Here is a 19751-nt window from a genome sequence, read left to right as displayed (position 1 = left end):
TCACCCAGCCTTCTTAACAGTATTTTAAAAATCTCATGATTTTGGGAGGGGTTGAGTCTCATCAGTTTTGAATGCTTAAGGTTGACAATGAGTAGTTTTTTGCAGTGTTGTTGTAGTCATGTTGGTCCCAAGATAGGAAAGAGCCATGGTGGGTAAGGTAATATCTTTTATTGGACTAACTTCTGTTGGTGCAAGGTACAAGCTTTCAAGCTATCCAGAGCTCTTCAGGTGGAAAAAACATCTCCATATAGAGTTTTACCATTTGAATGTTGTGGCCTTTCTCTGTGGTTCAGGCATGACCGCAAGTGGTAAATATTTAGCTACTTGGGCAGACCAGAATTTCCCAAACCATGCAACAATGTGCGCTCTTTATTTACACAGAAGCTGAAATTGAGCCTGTGTCATGCATGTTTGGGTGGGACAGCGATCCCTGGTCTCTTGCAAGACGAAAGCATCACAGCTCTGTATGTGTGTGTATATATAGCTCCTCAATATATGTTCCATTCTATATGCATCCGAAGAAGTGGGCTGTAGTCCACGAAAGCTTATGCTCTAATAAATTTGTTAGTCTCTAAGGTGCCACAAGTACTCCTGTTCTTTTTGCGGATACAGACTAACACGGCTGCTACTCTGAAACAGCTACAAATGGTAGTCAGTCATTTTGTTAGTCCAGACCTTACGCTGGCTTTTTCTTTTTGATTTTTGTTGTTGCAGCAAGGATGGACTTACAAAATTAAGCAACCAAATGTTATTTTTGCCTCATCAAATGCCCATTGGGAGAATCTTTTTATTGATTTCAAGCATTGGATTTAAGCTCATTATCGGCAATGCTCTGAGGTCAGTAGCTCTCTCTACTGCCCCGAAGAACTCGGTGTATAGTATTTGTAACCCGTGAGGTGAGGGATGCTAGAATTCCACATCAAGCCATGACAGCATTGAACAAGTTGATGCTGAAAGCCTCTGAGGTGAGTCATCATTTGATCTTGATTAGTTTTATGTTTAATCCATTTTGCACACAATGTATAGCAGTGACCTTGGCTTTGATAAGAAGATCCTATTTGGCAACTAAAGAGGTGTGTTTTAAAGTAAAGCTGAAAGAGAATTGCTTTTGTTCAGTTGGCTTTCTATCTGTTCTAACTTCAGCTGCATGCATTATATGCAATTTTGTGCTTTCGTTGGTTTCCTTTTGGTGTCTCCTCTGGTTATGGGGTGGAACTAGAGCTGTACAAATGATGGATTTTTCACTTTGCTGGCAGTTGTGAAAAAGTGTTTGGGGTAGAACAAAACATTTTGGTTTTGTCCATTTAAAATGTTTTTTGGTTGTTTTTAATTATTAATTAAAGGAAATTCTGAAATAAAAAGTTCTTTTGGCTGAAAAATCAATGTTTCATTTTAAAATATCAAAATGAGGTATTTTACATTTTAAGTTTTTTTTTTTTTTTTTTTTACTAAAACAATTTGGCAAACACTAAACACAAATTGCCAAATCTGTAATTTTCTCTGAAAAACTTTTGTCTGAAAAAAGTTACCCAGCTCTAGGTGGAATGCTAACACCTGCTGTATAAGCGCGGCATGTACATCCATGTCCCTTGAAAAATTTTGACCAGCCTTTTGTCAATTTTTTTAAAATAACTGCTTTTTGAACTAGAGCAAGCATTTTTCTAATATTTTTCATCTAGTATGAAACTTTCTTTTCAATGAAAATTTTGAAGTGAAACTATTCCCGTATGGCCGTTTGGGGAAAATGCAGTTTAATACTAAACTGACTCGAAATGAAGTGTTTTGGGTCAGTTCAATAAACTGATATGAAACATTACGATTTTGGGAATGTTGAAATGTTTCAATATTTTTTTCAATTGAAACAACATTTTGACATTTCTGGAATTACCATTCCATGAACATTTTCAAAACTTTAACTCTTTGTCTTGATTTGGGGCAAAAACAAACGATGAAATGTTGTAGGAAATTTCAAGGTAGAAATTCCAAATTTTGCTCAGCTCCACCCTGAATCCACTGTACTATCGGCCTCTAAAGAAGCAGGGCTCTTGTTTTCTCATAGTTCCCTTTTAGCTTTATTCTACTATACATCAAGTCTAAATTATGGACGGATTCCTGTCACTCTGTCCCAGGAACAGACAGCAAGTAGGCAGCTGTACAAATTGCCTTTTCAAACAAAGGCCAAGCTGTAATTCTCAAAGGAGGGGACAGCAGACCGCTAGAGATCAGCTAGTCCACCTTTCCACTTCCACACTTTATTTTTAGCACGTTAATTGCTTTCTGAAATACGTTGTGAAATGTTGTAAGGTAGAAAAGAGCATTTAATGGATTGTCTGAGAGAGCTGGAGCACTGTGCTGTATAAGGTTGAATGGGGCTGCATTCATTTATAAAATAGAAATCTCAGTTTGCATTGTCTCCTTTCTTTTATGTCAGGCTATGCAGCCAATGTACTGCTCACCGAAATACCCAGTAGTTTTTTAGTGTTCCTTTACAGTTATATGGGTTGAGTGCGGTACTCTTTGAAAAGCATGAAGGTGGTGATGGTGGGGGGGGGACAACAATGATGAAAATTACAAAAAGAAACAGGAAATACTTAAGCTGCATAGAAATTTTCATTCCTATTCTATTGAGATCTTCATTTGATCTCCTTTGATGTCATTTGATTTTTGACTCTAAAAAGTTTAGCTTCACTTTTGCAAAGCTGGGAATAGTTACCAAAGTCCTAATTTAATAGCGTAGTGTAGCTGAGAAGTCTCAAGTTACTGAGGAATGTCTGTGTGGCAATCATAGCTATGTTGGCAGTTTGTGTGGACGTACCTGTCCTGAGCTAGGTTTAGTCTAGCTAGCTCGGAGACCGATAGCAGTGAAGCCGTGGCAACTCGGGTTTCAGAGTGGACCACGTGGCTGAATAATTTCAGCCTGGAACCCTGGGTATCAGCTTCATTGCTACCAGTACCTGAGCTAGCTAGATCCGAGCTAGTTCGTCATGTGTACATGAGCTACAGCCACATCTCTGCCCTGACTGCGGTGTACGTGTACCCTGAGACTTCATCATTACTACAAAATCATGGATGTACTATGAAGAATCCTAAAGGAATCTGAACTAAACTTGTCAGGGGAACAAAGTCCGTTTTGTGGTATGGTAACCTTTTATTTTGTTGTTGCTAATTCATAAAATTCTTTAATCCTTATAGAGTTTACAAGGCATGAGCACAATTAAATGAGTGAGACTATATTGTAGCCAGTTTTTCCTTGCCTTGCGTCTTAATTGTGAGTTTAATGATATTTAGTATTTTCCTTAAAGCCCGTGCTCCTGTACTCACATGATTAGAAGAGAATCTCGGCTTTAATTTTTTTTATAAAGTAAGTTTCCTTCCCTTCTGAATCCAGAGAAAAGCTTAAAAACATGACCCAAGTGCATCTTAAATAGAGCTGCGTGAAATTTTTTGACCAAAACTTTTTTCCGGCGACACATGAAGATTTGGTGACACCTCAATGATACGTGAATTTGTGTCCGTTTTGCTGATTTGTTTGTCCTGGAAAAAATGAGAAGAAAAATAAAAATATTTAATTTTTGGTTCAAAGTAACTTTGTTTGGAAGTTTCTTTTAATTTTATTTTTCAAAAATAAAAAAACATAAACTATGCTTGACATTGAAATGAAATGTTTAATTTGACCCCAAACTACTTTCTTTTCCAGCTTTTTGATCTAATGAAAATCAGGTTTTTTTGTCCAACCTGAAACACTTTTTTCCTACTTTCCAAAATTTCCAATTAATCAAAAAGCAGTTATTCACCTGGTTCTAAACATAAAGGCTCGGAAACTAGAAAACAGATAAAATAAGCCCCAAACATATTTTTTAAAAACCTCATGATTTTGAGGCCTGACTCATGATTTTTTTTAACAACTGGAGTTTGCAATACTGTGTATTACATCTTTGAACTCTCTTCATTATCTCCCTATTTTCAAGTCCCTATAAATGCTACAGAATTGATCCCAGGAGGTGCAGAGACAAATCCCTAAAGCCAGTAGAAAATCTGTGTGACCTGCACCTATCAGATGCGTGCTGATAGCTGTTTTATCTAAGCGCCTGCAAATGTAACACATTCACCAAAGAGATTAAATGCATTTTTAATCACTGTTGTTTCTGCAAACATTGTTTTCTACTTACAGAATCTGAAATGTTTTTGTCTGTTTATTCTGCTGTTCTAGAGGTCTCAGAGTGCAGGAAACTATTATGTAGATTTCCATTGATCCGGGCACTTTCCAAGTGTGTGTTTACTAAGTACTGATGTTCCACTTCCTGGATATTCCTTGACTCAAAATTATATAATCATCTATATCCTTGCCAGTTTAGTCCTTCATATAGCTGTGTACTGCAGAGTTGCCTCAAGTGGAGCTGCTCAGATATAAACAGAGTGGTGTTCAAAACCTAGCTGGCAGAAGCCAGTTGCAAAAGCAAGAGTTTTCTGTCTACGAACCTCTGCCTGCAAGCACCTAATCAGGTGTGCAGTCCCATTGACTTCAGTGAGACTGCTGGTGTAAGCAAATCTATACGTATGCTTATGTATTTTCAGGTTTGGGCCTAACTGGTTTGCTTTTGGGACAGTTCTCATCCTACCCCAAAACGAAATGTAATGCATAATGCTGAAGAACATAAGAATGGCCATACTGGATCAGACTACAGTTCCATCTAGCTTCCTTGGGAAGCATAGACATTGGAAGATAAGGGGTCAAATGCTACGGCTGTGCCAGATCAGATGACTCCAGTGGATTTACATGAATGCAGAATCTGGCTGAGATGTTTGCACCTCCACATATGGCCTAAAAGAACTGAAAAGGGCATCCGCAATAAAATGAAAAATGTGTTGACTTTTTTGGGTTGGGTTGGTTTTTTTTTATGCACTGTATTTCAAATTTCAGTTTGAAACATTTTCAGCCACTCAGCTGGAGCCAGACTTGCTGCCCTGCAAGAGCACGCAGCCCCGCCGCCCAGAGCACTGCCCGTGCGGCGGTGTGGCTGCGGGGGAGGGGGACCAGCAGGGAAGGGGCTGGGCGCTGACTAGCCTCCCCGGCCAAGAGCTCAGGGGCCAGGCAAGACGGTCCCGCGGGTTGTAGTTTGCCCACCTCTGCTCTAGTCTCTGGTTTATCAGCCTACAGGAATGTTCCAAATCTGTGAACAGAACTTGGACGTCTTTCTGGTTCTCTGACGCTATAAATATTTGAATGCTACTTTTTGAAATGTTTGCGCTGGATGTATGGTACTTGGGGAGGTTTTTTGGAACACCTGCTGTATAATGGATTTTTTATTTGAAGATTTCCTGGAACACATCTAAGCACGCTGTGTCTCTTTGATGCTTCTCATTCCCATTCCTGTGAACAGAAGTCCTTTTAAACCAGGTAATGAAATCTTTCACAATTGTGAACTATCAATGGATAATTGCATTGCATTTCTGGCTTCCGCAGACAAATGCTTCAAAAGCCTCACAAAGTGCCTGATCCAACCCCCCACTGAAGTATTTCCAAAGGGTTTTGATCAGGCCCTTAGAGGTGCTGTGCCCCTGCAACTCCCAATGAAGTTAATGGAACTAGCAGGTATGATAAGCATGTCTGAGGCTCCAATTCAGCGAACATAAGAACAGCCATACTCGGTCAGACCCAAGGTCCATCTAGCCCATCTTCCAACAGTGGCCAATGCCAAGTGCCCAGAGGGAATGAACAGAACAGGTAATCGTCAAGTGATTCATCCCCTGTCGCCCATTCCCAGCATCTGGCAAACAGAGGTTAGGGACACCATCCCTGCCCTTCCTGGCTAATAGCCATTGAGGGACCTATCCTCCATCAACTTATCTAGTTCTTTTTTTAACCCAGTTATAGTTTTGGCCTTCACAACATCCTCTGGCAAGGAGTTCCGCAGGTTGACTGTGCGTTGTGTGAAAAAATACTTCCTTTTGTTTGTTTTAAACTTGCTGCCTATTAATTTCATTTGGTGACCCCTAGTTCTTATGAGAAGGAGTAAATAACACTTCCTTATTTACTTTCTCCACACTAGTCATGATTTTATAGACCTCTATCATATCCCCCCTTAGTCATCTCTTTTCCAAGCTGAAAAGTCCCGGTCTTATTAATCTCTCCTCATATGGCAGCCGTTGCATACCCCTAATCATTTTTGTTGCCCTTTTCTAAATCTTTTCCAATTCCAATATATCTTTTTTGAGATGGGGCGACCACATCTGCACACAGTATTCAAGATGTGGGTGTACCATGGATTTATACAGAGGCAATATGATATTTTCTGTCTTATTATCTAGCTCTTTCTTAATGATTCTGAACATTCTGTTCGCTTTTTTGACTGCCACTGCACATTGAGTGGATGTTTTCAGAGCACTATCCACAATGACTCCAAGATCTTTCTTGAGTGGTAACAGCTAATTTAGACCCCATCATTTTATATGTACAGTTGGGATTATGTTTTCCAATGTGCATTACTTTGCATTTATCCACATTGAATTTCATCTTCCATTTTGTTGGCCAGTCACCCAGTTTTGTGAGACCCTTTTGTAGCTCCTTGGAGTCTGCCTGGGACTTAACTATCTTGAGTAGTTTTGTATCATCTGAAAATTTTGTCACCTCACTGTTTACCCCTTTTTCCAGATCATTTATGAATACTGAATAGGACTGGTCCCAGTATAGACCCCTGGGGGACACCACTATTTACCCCTCTCCATTCTGAAAACTGACCATTTATTCCTACCCTTTGTTTCCTATCTTTTAACCAGTTACCAATCCATGAGAGGACCTTCCCTCTTATCCCATGACAGCAAAACATTTAAGCCTGTGCTTTTGTCCATCCCTATTCAGAAAAGTAGCATGTTCCTAACATTTAAGCATATGGTAAAATGCTTTGCTGAATAGGGATGGACTTCAGACCTGGGATCTGAGTTTGGACCCTAACTGTAGCCGGTAACAGGTATCCTAGGATATGTTTTTCTTTTGAATGCAACATCAAGAATACAAGTCAGGTCATCATGACATGTATTCTTTTCACACTGTGTGAAATGATATCACAGCTCATTGGAATGGAACACAGGGGTAACTATATTCTATTTTCGTGTCTCATTATCAAATGATAATTTGCTTTGTGTAACTACCTTGCTTGTTTCCACTTTGTTCCAGTGTGGAGTATCCTTTCTATATAGATGTCTATTTGGATGAATCTTTTCATACATATATTATTAAACCCCAGTCCCTGAACCTGCAATGAACTCCTTATACACAGCTAATTGTACATAACATCAGGATAGTGCATAGCCATCTGCTGATACATCCCTGCCGTGGATCATGGTGAAAGTTTGTCACGAGAAGCAGGAATGTTCAAGGATTCTGAGAAGCTGTTGGAAGGAACAATAAAAGCGAAAGGGCAAATTGAATCCTATGGAAGGGGCAGAGATGCTTTATCGTTCATCATGTCCTGTCTTATAAATTCCCCCGGGACCCATTGCACATAGTTCACTGGCCAGGGGAAGTGGGTTGAAACAGCAAGCTCCTACGCAGTGAAACGAAATCAGTGTTGTAAATTAGATTGTTCTTTAGGCAGTTCCAAGTTTTATCTGGAACAGAGAAGAGAGTATATCTCTGTATTTCTGCAGTGAGGAGCACTAGGCCACCTTTGGAAAATCTCCACCTTAAATACCTTTGGGTGCAAAGAGAAGGTAAGGGGGAAAGATGAGTGGTTTGGTTTTCGGAAGTGCCAACCACCCACAACTCCACTGACACTGATGGACATTGTAGTTGCTGCATAATCTTTGAAAACTGGGCCAAAGCCTCTTTGATTAGGCGTACACAGCAGTCTGAGGTGTATTTGCAGCTTGGGCTGCTGTACTTGCACTCGCTTTACCCACGCTAGCGTTGCTAAGAACAGCAGTGTAGACACAGTGGCACAAGCTTCAGCACATGCTAGTGCTGTGAGTGTCTCTAGGGTCCCCGGCAGACATGTACAGCCCATGCTGAAGCCTGCGCTGCCACATCAGTCCAGCTATTTTTAGTAATGCTGGTGTGGGTGAAGCTAGCTGGATTGCAGCGTAGATGTACCCTTTGACCTGGGGCTTCTCTAAATCGCCTTGCAGTCTTGATTCTCTGTGGACAATTTTAATATTCTCATAACGGCATTACATGCCCTTTCTGAGGAGTGTGAAGAGTGCCGTTTGTTGCTATTCAGCCTGTACGAACAGGAAAGGCCTGATTCTTCTCTCACTTGTGCCAGTGGGTGTGTCTACACTTTGATTCCCAGTTCACGGAGATGTACCCCTGCTAGCTTTGATTGAGCCAGCAGGCTAAAAATAGGGTGTAACTATGCGGTATAAGTGCAAGGCAGGGCTAGCTGCCCAGAGTACATGCCTAGTGGCTCAGAGGGGTATGTACTCAGGCTGACGGTCCCTCGCACTGTTTGCACCGCTGTGGATACGCTTTATACCAAAGGTATGTCGTCTTGAGCTGGGAATTACACCCCAGCTCAAAGCGTGAATGGGAGATGGATAACTCTGTTGGAGTCAGTGGAATTGCAGCAGTATAAAGCTGATGTGAGTGGAGAATCCGGTCCATAGACTTGTTGAAATGGTGGCTATAGAGAATGTTCACTTTCTTTCCTTCCCCCGTGCTTGTCCCCGCTCTGTTCTCTGGGATATTGTTCATCTAGAGTAAATGTGATGAAAATAACGGAGATTAAGGAGTTGAGTGTCCCAGACCAGGGAATTTTCCACTCTTAATGTGCAAAAAGCTTCCAGTGGAGTAGCGGGGCCATCAGGACTCCGGGTTGGAAAAAGTAAATGAATATTTATATTGGAATTTCACATTTAACCAGTTCATGAACTTTCAGCCTGGGGCTTGGAAATATCTTTCAGGGTGCATGCCTCCCCCTTTCCTTTCACAGCTAGATAGGAGTCGGGATCCCAAAACTTATGGGAAGGGCATGTGTTTCAAAACTACTTTGTGCTGTGACACAGGGTCACAGTATGGCTCGTGCTGAGAGCCAGTGCATCTTGTTAAGTTCCATCACATTCCAGACCATATTAAACGCTTTCTGTCCAATGCAAAATCCAATAAAAATAACTATGAAAGTCTGTGACCATTTCATCTTACTTTATCTCAATATTAAACATTAGGGCCATCTGGAATGGTTGGCTTAGTGGATTACGTAACAGGAAGAATGATAAAATAATATTAGATCTAAAGCTCAAATAGTTTTACAACTCTCTCTTTTCTCTTTCGTACACTGGTTCTTAGCATCTTTCTGACACATTTCTGAAATGATAATGCCACACCACAGTTCAGGCAGTGCAAAGCAGGATTTAAAGGGATACTTGCAGATTGTCCTTATAAAGGGAATTCCTCAGGTGGCCTAGAGTTCCTATAGTGATTTCGATGCAACCCCACCAACGTTTGACCCCCAACCACAAGGGCTGTGGCTTGGACATCCATCCCTAGACATTAAAGGCTGTGGGTAGCTTCCAGCTACTCAAAGCCTAACCTAAGGATTGGCAGGGATGGTGTCCCTAGCCTCTGTTTGCCAGAAGCTGGGAATAGGGGATGGATCACTTGCTGATTGCCTGTTCTGTTCGGTCTGTCTGCAGCCCCTGGGATTGGCCACTGTCGGAAGACAGGATACTGGGCTAGGTGGACCTTTGGTCTGACCCAACATGACCGTTCTTAAGAATCTGACACTTTCGATTCAGATAGCTCTAGTCAGCCTGAGGGCAATCACAGGTCGTAGACTTTAAGGTCAGAAGGGACCATTATGATAGTCTAGTCTGACCTCCTGCACAACGCAGGCCACAGAATCTCACCCACCCACTCCTGTATCAACCCCCTAACCTGTGTCTGAGCTATTGAAGTCCTCAAATCGTGGTTTAAAGACTTCAAGGTGCAGAGAATCCTCCAGCAAGTGACCCGTGACCCACACTGCAGAGGAAGGTGAAAAACCCTCAGGGCTTCTGCCAATCTGCCCTGGAGGAACATTCCTTCCTGACCCCAAATATGGTGATCAGCTAAACCCTGGGCATGTGGGCAAGATTCACCAGCCAGACACCCAGGAAAGAATTCTCTGTAGTAACTCAGATCCCACCCCATCTAACATCCCATCACAGGCCATTGGGCATATTTACCGCTAATAGTCAAAGATCAATTAATTGCCAAAATTAGGCTATCCCATCAGACCATCCCCTCCATAAACTTATCAAGCTCAGCCTTGAAGCCAGATATGTCTTTTGCCCCCACTGCTCCCTTTGGAAGGCTGTTCCAGAACTTCACTCCTCTGATGGTTAGAAACCTTTGTCTAATTTCAAGTTTAAACTTCCTGATGGCCAGTTTATATCCATTTGTTCTTGTATCCACATTGGTACTGAGCTTAAATAATTCCTCTCCCTCCCTGGTATTTATCCCTCTGATATATTTATAGAGATCAGTCCTATCTCCCCTCAGCCTTCTTTTGGTTAGGCTAAGCACAAGCCAAGCTCTTTGAGTCCCCTTTCATAAAACAGGTTTTCCATTCCTCGGATCATCCTAGTAGCCCTTCTCTGAACCTGTTCCAGTTTGAATTCATCCTCCTTAAACTTGGGAGCCCAGAACTGCACACAGTATTCCAGATGTGGTCTCACCAGTGCCTTGTATAATGGTACTAACACCTCCTTATCTCTACTGGAAATACCTCACCTGATGCATCCCAAGACCGCATTGGCTTTTTTCATGGCCATATCGCATTGGCGGCTCATAGTCACCCAGTGATCAACCAATACTCCGAAGTCCTCCTTCTCCTCTGTTCCAACTGATGCGTCCCCAGCTTATAACAAAAATTCTTGTTGTTAATCCCTAAATGCATGACCTTGCACTTTTCACTATTAAATTTCATCCTATTACTATTACTCCAGTTTACAAAGTCATCCGGATCTTCCTGTATGATATCCCAGTCCTTCTCTGTATTGGCAATACCTCCCAGCTTTGTGTCATCCACAAACTTTATTAGCACATTTCCACTTTTTGTGCCAAGGTCAGTAATAAAAAGATTAAATAAGATTGGTCCCAAAACCGATCCCTGAGGAACTCCACTAGTAACCTCCCTCCAATCTGACAGTTCGCCTTTCAGTACGACCTGTTGTAGTCTCCCCTTTAACTAGTTCCTTATCCACCTTTCAATTTTCATATTGATCCCCATCTTTTCCAATTTAGCTAATAATTCCCCATGTGGAACTGTATCAAATGTCTTACTGAAATCGAGGTGAATTAGATCCACTGCATTTCCTTTGTCTAAAAGATCTGTTACCTTCTCAAAGAAGGAGATCAGGTTGGTTTGGCACGATCTACCTTTTTTAAACCATGTTGTATTTTGTCCCAATTACCATTGACCTCAATGTCCTTAACTACTTTCTCCTTCAAATTTTTTTCCCAAGACCTTGCATACTACAGATGTCAAACTAACAGGCCTGTAGTTACCCGGATCACCTTTTTTTCCTTTCTTAAAAATAGGAACTATGTTAGCAATTCTCCAGTCATACGCTACAACCCCTGAGTTTACAGATTCATTAAAACTTCTTACTAATGGGCTTGCAATTTCATGTGCCAGTTCCTTTAATGTTCTTGGATGAAGATTATTTGGGCACCCCGATTTAGTCCCCTTAAGCTGTTCGAGTTTGGCTTCTACCTCGGATGTGGTAATATCTACCTCCATAGCCTCATTCCCATTTGTCATTCTACCATTATCCCTAAGGTCCTCATTAGCCTCATTAAAGACTGAGGCAAAGTATTTGTTTAGATCTTGGGCCATGCCTAGATTATCCTTAACCTCCACTCCATCCTCAGTGTTTAGCAGTCCCACTTCTTCTGTCTTTGTTTTCTTCTTATTTATATGGTTATAGAACCTTTTTACTATTGGTTTTAATTCCCTTTGCAAGGTCCAACTCAACATGGCTTTTGGCCTTTCTCACTTTATCCCTATATGTTCTGACGTCAATAAGGTAGCTTTCCTTGCTGATCCCTCCCATCTTCCACTCCTTATAGGCTTTCTTCTTTTTCTTAATCATCTCTCTGAGATGCTTGCTTGTCCAGCTTGGTCTACAACTCCTACCTATGAATTTTTTCCCCTTTCTTGGGATGCAGGCTTCTGGTAGTTTCTGCAAGTTTGATTCTTAAATCTTGGGTCGAGTGCTGTAGCTATTTTGAGAAATCTCACATTGGTACCTTCTTTGCATTTTGTCAAATCTGCTATGAAAGTGTTCTTAAAACGAGCATGTGCTGGGTCATCATCCGAGATCATCAAACTCACAATGTCCTACATGTCCTGGGACCAACCCATCTACAACAACAACACTGCAAACTCCCAATGTTGACAGCCCCTTCTACCCAAAAAACCCCCAAACCAACTCCTCCCACCCTAAAACCCCCCCCAACCAAACAACTTAAACAAAAACTCCCGAAAAGGGTAAATTTAATAAAATTAAAACCAAACAAAAGTTAGCCCAAGTAGAATTTTTACCCCCAAAAGACTGCTAGAGATTTCATGAAGTCCACTTCATGATTGGTATCAGTTCTGCTGATGTTTGAAGACTGGCCATCAGTCTGTACAAAGAGGCAGGGTCTGGGTGACCTCTCGGTCAGTAGGAGATCATATACTATGGTGATGAATGACAGTATGAAACCTTAATAGATTTTTTTTTTCTTCAGTACTCCTTAAAAAAAATTTTTTTTAAATGCTTTACTTCCAAATAGACCTACCACTATCAAACAGACCAGGTATAAGATACTATCGGCGTTTGAAGAGCCAGGAAATGAATTTCCTTTTAAAAATGTTTGAAATGTAAAGCTGAAGTTGGTTTAAATTTAGATAGTGTATCCTGAAATCTCCTGGCCCAATTCTGCACTGATTACTCTTGCTGAACCTTTATTTGTAATCCACGGTACTCCCAGGGCTCATTATCCGAATCAGGGCCGGCTCCAGGCACCAGCTTAACAAGCAGGTGCTTGGGCAGCCAAGGGAGAGGGGCGGCACCTGCGGCAATTCGGGGGCGGCAGGTCCCTCGCTCCCTCTAGGAGCGAAGGACCTGCCGCTGAACTGCTGTCGCCGATCGCGGCTTTTTTTTTTTCCCCCTAATTGCCACCGCTGATTGCGTGTTTTTTTTTTTTTTTTTGCTTTGGGCGGCAGAAATGCTGGAGCCGGCCTTGATCCGAATCATCATCTTAGCAAATAAAGAACTATCAATTCCCCATTTTACATTTGCATTCTCTGTACTCATACTAAGCACATAGTCTACGTTGACAGCCTGTATAAATCCCCAGTGAAATGCTTTTAAATAAGTCCATTCAGAAGGGACTAATGCACCCCACTTCCTCAACAGCTGGTAAACCGAATGGAAATATTTTCATAGATTTCTAAGCCTATTAAAGGAGAACATCTGCAACATTCCATTTTTGTCTGTGCTTCCCAGCCCCCTTTTGAGATGAGCTCCTGATAAAAGAACAAATCCTCTAATGGAACTGATTCGCTGTGTGGCAGGGCTGTGCGATTCCATAATCTCTTCTGTGCTGTCAGATAAAAGTTTAATAGCTCATGTAGCACAGATGGTTTTTGATGAAAGGATAAAACATGCCTGAAATTTGTATGAGAACTGGTCTGGTGGGCCTATCCCCTCCACCCCCCACACACACACCTTTTTTCCCCCAGAAATTAATGTTCTGACATCAAAATTCCGGAACAGTGAAATCTGAAGGACAATTTCTGTTTTTTTAGCATTGAAATGCCTGAATTTTCATGCTGGGTTAAAATCTTTAGAGAGAATTTTACTTAGGATTTTTCTACACTAGAAAAGTTTATACCTGGGTATATCATCAATTAGAGGCATAACAAAATCATACCAGTATAAGCCCTAGTGTGGATTCAGTTATACCCGAATAAAGGGTATTATACCAGTATAGCTTATTTTCTTTCCTGAACTGGAATAAGCCTATACTGGTATAAGCATTTTATACCATAAATAATAGTAATATACTAGTATAACTACATCCACACTGGGGGGGCTGTGTTCTGCTTTACCTGTGCCAGTGTAGTTAAAGCACAAAACTTTCTAGCATAGCCCTTAATGTATTAACATGTGTTTGACTAGAACACCTGTTGTATGTTCAAGTATACTGGTGATTATATGATTTGAAGAATGGTCTTGCAGTTAAGGCACTTAATTAGGACTTGGAAAATCTGTGTTCAGTTTGTGCCTTTTCCACAGACTTTGTGAGACCTTTGGCAGGTTACTTAATCTCTCTGTGCCTCATTTTCCCATCTGTAAAATGGGATTAATCTTCACAAGGGTGTTTTGTCAGATTAAATGTATATGTAAAATGCTACAGTAATTGGGGTTTAAAAAAAGAGCCTAGACAGAGAATTCAGGGAACATAACCAGAGTTAGACTGGTGTAAATCCAGCTGACTTCAGTGGAATTATCCCAGATTTACAGTGGTGGAACCAAGAGCAGAACCTGACCACAGTCTTCATATACAACAGGGTCTCAAACTCAATTACCTTAGGGCCAGTGTCCGTCCTCAAATCCTCCCAGCAGGCCAATAATGTCACTGAAGATGGTGTTCATAAAAGAAAATGTTTATATTGTATTTTTTATTTCAAATTTCTTAGAAATAATAAAACTGGCGTACAACTTTATACAATTCTTCGCCTGCCAGAGAGTTTTTAGTGTTTGCCAGACACCTGGCAATGCTTCAGTTGTCAGTTTGTTGATGTTTGGCCTCAGTGACTGAGCAGTTGAAACCTTCAGGATCGCAGCAAGGTGTGCATCAGATAGTTGTGTTTGGTATTTTGACTTGTTTATATTCGTTGTGGGGGGAAAAAGTGACTCTGCCTCCATGGCTGACTTCTTCACATCCCTGATTGCCATAGCTATGGCAAACCTTAATTTTAAGTGTAGACCGAGCTTGAGACCTCCCCTCTTCTTTCTTGTCTGTCCTCTATTCAGAGGTGGCTCCAAGCACGTGCCTGGGGCGGCAAGCCGCGGGGGGCGGCGTGCCGGTTGCCGTGAGGGCTGCAGTCAGGGAGCCTTTGGCAGCATGCCTGCGGGAGGTCTGCCGGTCCCACGGCTTCGGTGGCAATTTGGCGGCGGGTACGCCGAAGGCGCGGGACCGGCAGACCTCCTGCAGCCATGCCACCGAATCCGTGTTACCAGCGGACCTCCCGCAGGCATGCCGCCAAAGGCTGCCTCACTGCTGTGCTTGGGGTGGCAAAATACATAGAGCTGCCCCTGCCTCTATTTCAGCCAGGATGATGATCGTCTTGTACCACAACTCCACCCAGATCTGGCTTCTCCTTCCCCTCCCCACGCCTCAAATCCCTGCACTGCATCCCTCTTACTTCATAACATCCAAGATTTTATTTACTTCCAAGGCTCTCTGAATGATTCCTTTCCCCTCCCACCCCCCAGCTCCCGCAGGTCTGTGCAAACCTCTCTCCTGTCTCCTATTGCTCACCCCACATGTATTCCTTCTGGTCTCTCCTTGTACTTGGCTAGGCTTGCAGACCCTCCTCTTGTCAAGGAGCTTCGGAAAACCCAGTTCAGCTATAACGACTAGACACTTTCTGTAAGACTCTTTCACATGTTCTATTCCCATTTCTATCATTAGCCCATGGTCTCTTTGGAGCAGGGTTTATATTCTTTTGTGTAAGCACGAAGAGCAACTCCAAAGCACTGTGGCACACGTTATGGACCTATATAAATTATTTCTATTATTGCTTATGTGACACCATAATTTTACATGGCGCTTTACAAATCTAGAATAAAACATACATTACCTGCCCAAAGGAGTACAATTAAATCTCACCAAGCCATCAAAGTTGAGTTGAAAAGGCTGCCAAGGAGTGTATCGTGGTCTAGAGCAGCCATTCTCAAACTGTGGGTTGGGACCCCAAAGTGAGTCGCCAGGGCTGGCTTAGAGTTGCTGGGACCCGGAGCCGGAGCCGAAGCCCGAGTCCAATCACCCAGGGCTAAAGCCCAAGGGCTTCAATTCTGGGCAGCAGGGCTAGATTACAGGCCCCCTGCCTGGGGCTGAAGCCCTTGGACTTTGGCTTTGGCCCTGCTGTCTGGGGTGATGGGGCTCAGGCTTTGGTCCCCCCTTCTGGTGTCATGTAGTAATTTTTGTTGTCAGAAAGGGGTCACAGCGCAATGAAGTTTGAGAACCCCTGGTCTCAGGCCCGCCGACAGGGGAGGGTGGGTGATTACCCAGGGGCCTGGGTGATTTAAAAGGGCCCGGGGGGCCCCACCGCAGCTGCATTAATTACATTTGCGACTGTACTCCTTGGGGGAGAATGTATGTCTCCTGTTCTGTTTTTTCTGCATTCTGCCATATATTTCATGTCACAGCAGTCTCGGATGATGACCCAGCACATGCTCGTTTTAAGAACACTTTCATAGCAGATTTGACAAAATGCAAAGAAGGTACCAATGTGAGATTTCTCAAAATAGCTACAGCACTCGACCCAAGATTTAAGAATCTGAAGTGCCGTCCCAAATCTGAGAGGGACGAGGTGTGGAGCATGCTTTTAGAAGACTTAGGCCTGGTCTACACTAGGCGTTTATGTCGAAGTTAGCGCCGTTAAATCGAATTAACCCTGCACCCGTCCACACTGCGATGCTATTTAGTTCGACATAGAGGTCTCTTTAATTCGACTTCTGTACTCCTCCCCGACGAGGGGAGTAGCGCTAAATTCGACATGGCCATGTCGAATTAGGCTAGGTGTGGATGGAAATCGACGCTAATAGCTCCGGGAGCTATCCCACAGTGCACCACTCTGTTGACGCTCTGGACAGCAGTGCGAGCTCGGATGCTCTGACCAGCCACACAGGAAAAGCCCCGGGAAAATTTGAATTTGAATTCCTTTTCCTGTCTGGCCAGTTTGAATCTCATTTCCTGTCTGGACATCGTGGCGAGCACAGCAGCACTGGCAACGATGCAGAGCTCTCCAGCAGTGATGGCCGTGCAGTCTGGGAATAGAAAGAGAGCCCCAGCATGGACTGATCGTGAAGTCTTGGATCTCATCGCTGTGTGGGGCGATGAGTCCGTGCTTTCCGAGCTGCGATCCAAAAGAAGGAATGCAAAGATCTACGAGAAGATCTCTAAAGACATGGCAGAGAGAGGATACAGCCGGGATGCAACGCAGTGCCGCGTGAAAATCAAGGAGCTGAGACAAGGCTACCAGAAGACCAAAGAGGCAAACGGACGCTCCGGATCCCATCCCCAGACATCCCGTTTCTACGAGGCACTGCATTCCATCCTCGGTGCTGCCGCCACCACTACCCCACCAGTGACCGTGGACTCTGAGGATGGGATACTGTCCACGGCCGGTTCCTCAGACATGTTAGGGGACGGGGAAGATGAGGAAGGAGATGAGGAGGGCGAGGCAGTTGGCAGCTCTCACAACGCTGATTTCCCCGACAGCCAGGATCTCTTCATCACCCTTACAGAGATCCCCTACGAAGCGTCCCCAGCCATTACCCCGGACACAGAATCTGGTGAAGGATCAGCCAGTAAGTGTTGTAAACATCTAAACATTTATTTTTAACAAAACAGGAATATTAACAATTAAAAGAATGGGTTGTTCATGATTAGTGTGCCCTAGGCGCTTAACGGTTTAGTAAGGGGCAGTGCAAGTTTTGAAAAGAAATCTAGCAATGTCCGGTTTTCAGTGATTGTCCTGCACAAGCCGCTCTACTGTGTATTCCCTGCTACTGCAGCTACAGTAAAATGCGGTCTATATGTGCGGGGATAGAGCAGTAATCCTCCTGGGACATCTCGATGAAGCTCTCCTGGAGGTAACTTGAAAGCCGTTGCATGAGGTTCTTGGGGAGAGCGGCCTTATTGGGTCCTCCGAAGTACGACACGTTGCCGCGCCACGAGATTATCAGGTACTCGGGGATCATTGCTCTGCACAGCAGGGCGGCATACGGCCCTGGTCTTTGGAGGCTTTCCCGGAGCATTCTCTCTTTGTCGCTCTCGGAGATCCTCATCAGGGTGATGTCGGCCATGGTGACCTGCTTTTAATTAGGTAGGGGAATGTTAGTGTTGGGACTGCTTTCCCGTTCCTTTACAGAACTGTCACCGCTGGTTTGCAGCCACGCGGTGGAGGCGGGAGAGGGGCAGCCGAAAGGGATCATTCCCGGGGACAGCCGCGAGGGGGTGGGACAGGGGCAGAGTTCCCGCTTGCCGGATTGCTGGCAGCAGGGACTGACATTGATTTAAATGTGAAATGAGGCCAGTGGTAATATAAAAGTTTTAAACTGCCACAAGTGTACGGCTTACCATGTCTGCCTGCAACAGAAATTCCGTTGTGCTGCCTCGCTTCTCAAATGTGCTGTTCAAGACCCCAGGCACAGAATGCGAAGGCCGAGAATTCGACCTTGTGCTGAGTGCGCATGTGAAAGGTGCTGTGCATGGTCTTGTTCACAGAGAAAGACTATGTTCTTTGTTCACAACTACATTTATCTTTCAGAGGAATTCACTCCCTTTTTCCCATTTCCACAGCCCCGTCTGCGACTGTCTCACAACCTAGCCTGGAATCACACTCCCAGAGGCTAGCGCGGATTAGGCGTAGGAAGAAGAGGACACGGGAGGACATGTTCTCTGAGCTTATGGCCTCTTCCCAAGCCCAGGCAGCACAGCAGACCCAGTGGCGGGAGAACTTGACCCGAATGCACCAAGCCAACATGGATCGGGAGGAGAGGTGGCGGCAGGAAGACCAGCAGGCGACTCAAACGCTGCTTGGACTACTGAGGGAGCAAACGGACACGCTCCGGCGCCTTGTGGATGTTCTGCAGGAACGGAGGCAGGAGGACAGAGCCCCGCTGCAGTCCATCTCTAACCGCCCTCCCCCGCCACCAAGTCCCATACCCACCTCACCCAAAGTGCAAAGAAGGAGAGGCGGCAGAGTCCCTGCTAACTCTCACTCCACCCCTGCAGAGAGCTCTAGTAGCAGAAGGCTCTCATTTCCCAAAATTTGAAAAGTTCTTTCCTTCCCGCCTGACACAAGCCCACGTCCAAGTTTCACCTCCCAATGCCATGTGTAGTTGATAATAAAAAATTCGTTTCTGTTAACTACTGTTTCAATCATGTTCTTTTGGAGGAGGAGGGGAAAGGGGGTTGGAAATTGGACAGGACAGTCTCCTTTGGCAGGGTACATAGTCGGGGGCAGGCACAGCAGCAGGGCACATACACAGTGCAGTGATGCAGTGACTAGTTGCCCCGGTTAGTCTGGGAGGTTGTTTTGATGTAATGTTGGGGGGGGTGGGTTGCTCTGTGACTTTGTGGCGGGGGAGGGCAGTTACAGATCTTAAGCGCCGGTCCTTAGACAGGATCACAGAGCCACACAGCATGGGATCTGTAACCGTCCTCCCCCTGCCACAAAGTCAAATAGACCTCCCATACACACAGTCCCGATCAGGAGGGGTGACAGGCTCCGTTGAAACAAGCATCCCACCGCAGCGGAGCCTGTCAATCCTTGAGTTTAGAAGCTGCATTCGCATCACAACACTAGACCCGCCCCGCACCACAGTCTGCGTCCCAGTTTTAAAAAATTCCCGCTAAAACAGTATTAAAGAAAACGGTGTGCTTTAACAAAGTAGAACTATTTTTATTTCGACACGTGTGTTGGAGGGGGGGTGAAGGGGGTATGTAACTGGATAGGATAGTCAACATTACCTGGGTAAAGAAACGGGGG

At 43.9% G+C, this 19751-nt stretch overlaps 2 protein-coding genes across 7 annotated transcripts in view; both read left to right on the top strand.

The window, feature by feature from the left end:
* PITPNM3 (PITPNM family member 3) overlaps window positions 1–19751 on the top strand; it is a 357167-nt gene that overhangs the window by 141606 nt on the left and 195810 nt on the right. The gene's annotated exons all lie outside the window — the stretch shown is intronic.
* LOC135976573 (uncharacterized) lies at window positions 16853–19129 on the top strand. The gene is made up of 2 exons (XM_065573084.1): window positions 16853–17565; window positions 18560–19129. Exons 1-2 carry the CDS (start codon window positions 16989–16991, stop codon window positions 19033–19035), a joined length of 1053 nt encoding a protein of 350 aa, XP_065429156.1. The 5' UTR covers window positions 16853–16988; the 3' UTR covers window positions 19036–19129.

This window comes from Chrysemys picta, chromosome 19 (assembly GCF_011386835.1).
Source record: "Chrysemys picta bellii isolate R12L10 chromosome 19, ASM1138683v2, whole genome shotgun sequence".
NCBI classification, from domain to species: Eukaryota; Metazoa; Chordata; order Testudines; family Emydidae; genus Chrysemys; species Chrysemys picta.
Note: the sequence above shows the minus strand (reverse complement) of the source record. Positions and strands in the feature narration are given on the sequence as shown.

Coding starts and splice junctions, on each gene's coding strand:
- LOC135976573 (XM_065573084.1), top strand. CDS start 16,989: ATGCAGAGCTCTCCAGCAGTGATGGCCGTGCAGTCTGGGAATAGAAAG. Junction 17,566..18,559: donor ATCTGGTGAAGGATCAGCCA/GTAAGTGTTGTA, acceptor CCATTTCCACAG/CCCCGTCTGCGACTGTCTCA.